Source organism: Mytilus trossulus, chromosome 4 (genome assembly GCF_036588685.1).
Source record: "Mytilus trossulus isolate FHL-02 chromosome 4, PNRI_Mtr1.1.1.hap1, whole genome shotgun sequence".
NCBI lineage: Eukaryota > Metazoa > Mollusca > Bivalvia > Mytilida > Mytilidae > Mytilus > Mytilus trossulus.
The window spans coordinates 30,218,291-30,225,978 of NC_086376.1; the positions used below are offsets into that span (position 1 = coordinate 30,218,291).

General features: G+C 31.8%; 1 protein-coding gene across 1 annotated transcript; it reads right to left on the bottom strand.

Moving 5' to 3' along the window:
* Window positions 1-2,183: 2,183 nt before the first annotated feature.
* LOC134713846 (fatty acid-binding protein, adipocyte-like) lies at window positions 2,184-7,123 on the bottom strand. Its single transcript, XM_063575122.1, has 4 exons — window positions 6,982-7,123; window positions 5,199-5,377; window positions 4,203-4,304; window positions 2,184-2,377 (listed from the first exon to the last, which is right to left on the bottom strand). Exons 1-4 carry the CDS (start codon window positions 7,049-7,051, stop codon window positions 2,327-2,329), a joined length of 402 nt encoding a protein of 133 aa, XP_063431192.1. The 5' UTR covers window positions 7,052-7,123; the 3' UTR covers window positions 2,184-2,326.
* Window positions 7,124-7,688: the final 565 nt, after the last annotated feature.

Genomic DNA, 7,688 nt, shown 5'->3' on the forward strand with positions numbered 1-7,688 from the left:
ACAGTTGGTTAAGTTTCGGGATTCGAACAATCACATTACCGATGGGTTACAAATTTGGTGATTCTCAGGGTTAGATAAAAGTCATATTCCAATCAGTTATTGTGTTATGCCTTGTTACTTTATACAGATTATCAACTTATTTCATAAGAGTAACACAACAGGTGGCATATGAGAAGCAGTGAATACCAATTACGGAACTCATGAAATAACCACCGAGGTTTTGTTTCTCAGACATTAGTTTTAAGTGTTTTGTTTTGTTATTTGTTATATAGTAGTTTTTCTATTCTTGTCAGTCTCTTTTTTTAACTTCATAAGCTGTAATATCCTTTTGGTATCGCTAGGTTCTCTCTTTCCATCTTTGCCCATGTTTGCTTAATTTGTGATGTCTTTTTTGCTACTTTGTTTTTTGATACCGTCGGCTTTACTAACTTTGTTACAGAGAATTTCTGATGGAAGTTATGCATGTTATTCAACAGACACGTGTTGTATAACTTTAAGTTTTATATCGTGCAATTAATTAATTTTATTATTAAAACAACATTGGTCACAATTAGAAACAAATGTGTGACTAACATTGCTTAAACTTTTGATATTTCATTATAAACACTTTACAAAAACAAATGATTCAGACACCATCTGCGTTTATTTCATTTGGAATATATTGATAAAATAAGCCAATAAACTCATAGATACCAGATTGACATTTTGTATTTGCGCCAGACGCACGTCCACAAAAAAAATCAGTGACGCTCGAAAAAAAAATTAAAAAGGCCAAATAAAGCATTGTGGACCAAATATTCCTTAAGGTTTTGCCAGATACAGCTAAGGTAATGGCAAAACGACATCAGGTTAATTCTATGAAAAAGAAATTTATTAAATGAACAGATTAGCGAAACAAAGGGTTGAAGAATGTAAATCTTAGAATAGATAATCATGCCGTCTTGCCATTTCCTGATTATATCTGTAAATAACAAAATAAACAGATGAAAATATTTATTAGTAATAACACTGATATAGAAGTGTTATCACTAATCGAAAACTCAAGATTTAGTCAATCAAACCCCCAAAAAAGACCAGATAGAGCAGGGATTGATAGTTTTCATACAAACGCAGTGATAATAGTGTATCAATTGAAAATAGACACAATCAATATTTCATTTCTTTTCATCACGAATGTATCCTACCGAAAAAGACTATTTACCGGGTTTGTAATAACATGAGCAACACGACGGGTGCCACATGTGAGCAGGATCTGCTTAACCTTCCAGAGCACCTGATATCACCTCCAGTTTTTGGTTGGATTCGAGTTGCTTAATCTTTAGTTTTCTATGTTGTTTTTGTACAAATATTTGTATGTTTGTCTTTTTCTTTTTAAGCCATGGCGTTGTCAGTTTATTTTCAATCTATGAGTTTGACTATCCCTCTGGTTTATTTCGCCACTCTTACGAGACATCGTCCAGTAATATCACTTGATCTGGGAAATTGAGTTACTGACAATATTCCTGTTTTATAAAATCTTATTGCTACTTTAAGAAAAAGAAAAAAGGAAGAATTTTTATTTATTACTATGTTGATCAATATTAGGTCTGTTTTGTGCTTTCTTTCGAATTCAACCAACAAGACTGTTTTTTTTTCTTTCGCTGTATTATATACATACATTGCACACGTGGCATAACACAATTTTCTTGCAAAGTATTATGCCTTATAACTTGATATAGCTTATCAACGAATTGTATCGGAAAAACTGGACAAGTTTCACATATGGAGGAGAATCTGTTTACCATTCCAGACCACCGACAATTATCCCTGGTGTTTTTGTGGGTATGTGTTTCTGAGTCTTTAGTATTTCAGGTTGTATATTGTATACAGTCATTTTCCATTCGATCGTTTTGTTTTCTTACTATGGCATTGTCGAATTATTATCTTGATTATTCTTTGTTATCTCTTTTTCAACTCCTTAAAGGTTATGTCTGCTCTTTGTATGTCTATTTGTATATGGTTTTAATATGCTTGCTTCACAAATATGTCATTTAGCATGTCTGATGAAAGCTTTCACAGAGTCACGTATTGTGCACCTGGAAGTCATTTCATAAAATCAAAAAAGTCATTATTTATTAACGCTTGTGATAATTAGAAACAAATGTGTGACTAACAATGTTTTAATATGTGATAAAAGATAAGTCGCCAAAACAAAAGATTCAAAACCATCTGCATCTTACAATAATCAAAATAACAAAAGGTTTTATCTTATAAATTAAATTCATGAAAAACACAGCTAAGCGAGACACATGATTAGAGTAGTTCTTAAATCTTTGAATGGAAGAGTCTAAATCTTTGAATAGATAATCTTTGCCGTCTTTCCATTTCCAGATATTATCTGTAAATTACAAAATAATCAATGCGAGATGGAAATATCTTAAAAAGCGTATTTTTTTCCTAGTACATGTACAGAAAAAAGTAAAATAACAAAAATATTGAATAAGCGGTTTTTCAACCTTTTAAAAAAAAAACTCAGCCATTCTGATAGTAATCTATTGGCGCCTGTTAAAACGTTCAAATCCGCTACAATTGTTTGCACTTGTCATAAGTCAAGAAACTGATATTTGGGGGTGTCGTTTGTTGATGTGGTTCATGAGTGTTTCTTGTTTCTCGTTTTAATATAGATTAAACTGTCGGTTTTCACTAGACATTAATGTGCCACTTTATTGGATGCTGTTCGGTGTGCGCCAAGACTCCGTATTGAAGGCTGTATTTTGACCTATAACGGTCATTTATAAATTAGAACTTGTTAATAATAATGAATAATGAAAATGAGGACACAAGTCAAGAAACTCCGACAATCTGTTATTGCACGTAATGTGTGCATGATTTTGTGATACGTTATTTGACACATTCACGTGTTCAACATTTGTTTGAGAAAACAAGAATAGATACTAAAACGTGTTTTCTTTAATTTAATTCTAAACTCTTGGTGAATGTGCTCCTATACACTTTTGTTTTTAAATACCATTTGTGACCAATGTCATTAGTGTGATGGTGTATTGTTGTCTCATTGTCAATCATACCATTTCTCATATCTCTTTATTAATTTACACGTATAAGTTTCTAATATCGTCTCTATTTAATCACAGTGTATTCGGAGTTCACACAATTCCGATTGGACTATATTTGTACTTATCTCAGTAATTCACAGTAAAATTCTACTAAATTTTTTCAAATATATATTACACATTGTATTGCCATCATTTCCCTGGTTAAAATACTTAAATTGGCTTCATAAACCTGATCTGTTCTGAGTTCCCTATTGATATATGTACAATTACAGTTACTCAGAAATTGTTCTTTCAATTTCAATTATTTGAAAAATTACTGCCTAAAGAAAATATTTGTTTATTGTTAAAACTTGTATCCCATTGAAAGTATCGTGAAAATCATATAACCGAGAGAGAGGAATAATGTATTTTGTTATTTGATTTGCCATGTGTTTATGGACTTTCCGAATTGATTTTCCTCTAAGTTCAGTGATTTTACATTTTAGGTAAAGTATATGCCTACAAATAACCGTTCAGGTGGTACGGGAATAAATGCTTAGAAATTTCAATCCTTTCAAGAAGGTGCTATTTCCAAATTATCAAAAATAATATATACACTATAGGTCAACGAGGTTATATCAAGTTGTAGGTTGGGAGAAGTTGACATATCTGTTAAGCCTTATAACAGACACAATGCATTAATAAACAGATAGACAGAATATTGAATGAAAATAATCTCATCATAGATACCAGGATTGAAATTATATATTTACACCAGACGCGCGTTTCGTCTACAAAAGACTCATCAGTGACGCTCAAATAAAACAGAAATTAACCCACTTAACTACAATTTTCTTTTTAAAATCTTTTACATGTATAAATATAAGCCATCTGTGTTCGTATAATAGCTTTATCATTGACAATTTTAAGTTATAAAGAACTTAAAATTGTCAATGATAAAGCTATGAAAAGTCAAGTGAGAAAATTTTCCAGCCCAAATTGTAATGGCTTAACTATATTTCGAATACAAGCACATGGACTTATGATTTTTTTTACTCTTTTGATTTCTTTATAAATCCCTTATCAATATATACTAGCGTTTTGAAAAGCTTGTTATTTTGAAACTGAGTAGCGAACCTCCTTAAATACGTAGTGACAGAAAATAATTACCGTTACTAATTGATTTCCTATCACTTCTCGAGTTACTGTGGCTTCCTGGTTGTCATACTTCTGTACTTCTATTAGTTTGTTACCATCTAAATTGTAGCGAACCTATTTGAAAGAAATGGCACACATCTTTGTAGGTATCACCTATGTTGGGTGTGAGACATAATTAGATATTCTTAATCGATTAAATAAGATGAACCATGGAATAAAATGAGATAATCACTGTTATTCCAAAAGGAGAAAGACATTATACATGACTAGCATCTCATTCTGAGCATGTATAAATCGCTGTGCTATTCCCAATACCGTCAACATATATAACCATGTTGAATAGGACACAATAGGTTGACTAAATTGATACATAAAGATCTCTTAGATTGCGAACCAAGGCGATAGGCAGTGGAGACACATATAAATCGTACCGGTTTATCAATTCGTGACGATGACCATACAGCTAATGCTATGTGGGTTCCATATTTTCTTACTGATAACTCTGTTGGTGCAGTTTTAAAAAAAGGAGCAAACATATGTCTATGTGTTTTTCTCCGTTTAAGTTCCTTACCCAGATTTATTTTTTACCTATGGACTTATGACTTTTGAACAGTGGTATACTGCTGTCGCTTTAGGAGTAAAGTATGGGATATGTTAACGACATACGATTTGGGCAAACGGTATTTTACTGCTAAAAAACACAAGGGAAGGATCAACATATGAAGCAGACCTTCCAGTTTCGGCAGTATCCTTAATCCTTAATCTCAATTGTTCACTAGGATTTATGATGTGCAACAATACTGGTGTATTGGTTATTAAGTGACAGGATATCATCAATATGTATAAGTGAAATTAAAAAAATATTTTTTCTATTTTATTTCCTTTTGTCTCTGTGAAAGTTTTGTTTAAATTCGTTTCTATAAGAAAAGATTTAAAGTGGGTGAGTAAGGGTGTAAAGTAGATGTGAAGTCTCAAAAGATTTGTTCCATTAATTGACATAAATTATACCATAATCTTTTTGCCGTCCATGGATGAACTTGGGAATTCTACTCCTAACTTGAAAGTGACCTCTGTACTTAAATGTCCTACTATCGTTTTGACTCTGTACTCGTCATCATTCACCGTTATCTCTTGTGTTGGTTTGATAAGTCCTTCCTTAGTCTTTGATCTCATCTCACTATCAACACCTGCTTGTAACGAAAAGTAATCTAATTGTACCTCTATATACTCTATATTTATCAATAATATTTTTATATCTTTGACTGTCATGACTGTAACTTATCTGTTTTGAAATATATATTCAAATGCATTAAAGTAGCGAATTTTGATTTAATTACAGATATTTAGTGAATACATTTCTTTGTTTATAAACATAGATTCTGCTACTGCATTGAGTGTGATACGATATTTCTACTTTCGAGACATTCAAAAAGTAATATCAATCGGTAAAATAACAACAGTACCGAACTCCAAGGAAATTTCAAAACAGAACTTCGCTTATCAAATTGCAAAATCAAAACCCCCTAGACACCAAACGAGTACAACTGTCGTATTTCTGACTTGGTGCAGTTTAAAACGAAGATCTGTGATTATTTTTAAATCTTTAAAGTTGAACTGTCGAGAGGAGAGAAATATCTTATCGCACGAGATGGGGTAGTGTTGTCACTTTGTTTATATACTCTTTTACGTTGTAGAGGCATATTAAGTCGCTTTTTACCTCAGGAATAGATTACCTTAGATGCATTTGGCAAAACTTTTATGATCTTTTTATCCTCAAATTTATGCTCCTCAACTTTGAATTTTATTTGGCTTTTTTACCTTTTTTTGTTCGATCGTCACTGATGAGTCTTTTGTGGATGAAATGTTCGTCTGGCATTAATACAAATTTAAATCCTGGTATCTATGATGTGTACAAATAACAACATGTTGGTTATATAAAGCAAGAATCAGCAGGTAAGGATAAGTACAAAATGAAAAACAAGTATAAAATGTATTGATAAGTGTCTGACTAGTTTCCCTTTGTCATTTTTATCTATTACTATTTTTGTCTTTCGAAATAGTTGATTCGAATTTGTTTTAGCTGAAAATAAAGGTTAAATACCATCGTTCATATAAATTATCAAGAATCAATTTGATCTATGGACAGACGTGTTCTTGTATATATTGTCTTACAAACTACAAGAACAAAAGTGTTATGACAAAAACATGCATTTTATAACCAATAAGTATTTTGATTTAATTACATTTTTTTCTCATCATATATAAGGGATATTTAACAACCGGCGTACCAATGAGATACTCTCACATGGTCAGTATTTTAGGATGATCTTACATCAATGTTGAAACCTAAGCTGTATGCCAGATAGGTCACAGAATCGTTTTTCATTGATGATTTTCCAGTTTGATATTTAAATGAATATGCATTATACCTTATTATACTTGGTACCGTTAGAAGCATAGGTACTATTGTGTTTCAAATGTAGAGATAGGACGATCCTAATAACTAAGGATGACTGGGTTTAAAGCGAATAAAAGTGGTAGATTATCAGGTTTACGGTGAGTATCAACTAGCAAGTGTGTGTGATCTACAATAACAAAATATCAATTTCAGACCATCAGAAATTGCACGTTTAAAAGCCATAATGTATTCTGAGTCTTTTTTTCAATCAGACAGCTGATAATAAATCTGTCCTTTTTTTAATAAAGATCAGAAATTATGTTTAGTACAAATAACACATTATAAACCATAAACCAACCTCTCCATGTCTTCGAAAGACAACCGTGTACTCACCAAAAGCCAGAAATAATTCATCTAAGTTCTCTTCTGAAACAACTTTCCATTTTCCTTGAAATTGAGACATATCTTACTCCTATTAGAATAGTTAACTGAAAATACCGTGTATTTGAATGGGTTTCCGGTGATATGATCAAATACGTTTTATATAGGTCTACCGATAGTTCGATGAGAGCACCTGCTTTTTATCAAATTTAGATTATTGTATAAGAACTCACTATGTTTGACCAGAAAATAACTGTCAAAAATGAAAGGGAGAAGATATCAAATTGATAGTTCAGCTCAGAGGATTTGTATGCTCTTTTACCTTGACCGGCTATCCTATAAACATTATACAGTTTTGTACAATACAAAAAAATACAAAAACGCTCATGCTTATATATATAGTTAAAGCATATCATACTTCATTTCTGAATCTCCCCAGAAACTATCCGTGACATAGGTTATGAATAAGTGACGTCCAAAGTCAAACCATTTAAATTAATCATAGAACTATTTGTGGTGGGAAGGTTAAAATTCAAATGATGTCCTCAGTAGAGACATACAAATGAATCATGGGACTATCTATGACGGGGAGGTTTTAATGAAATAAAAGTCCGGAATAGACACATAACAATGTATCAAGGAACTTTATATGATGGTTTAGTCCAAATGTAAGAGAAGTCCACAGGAACGATACATATCCATCATTCGGATTAAAAACA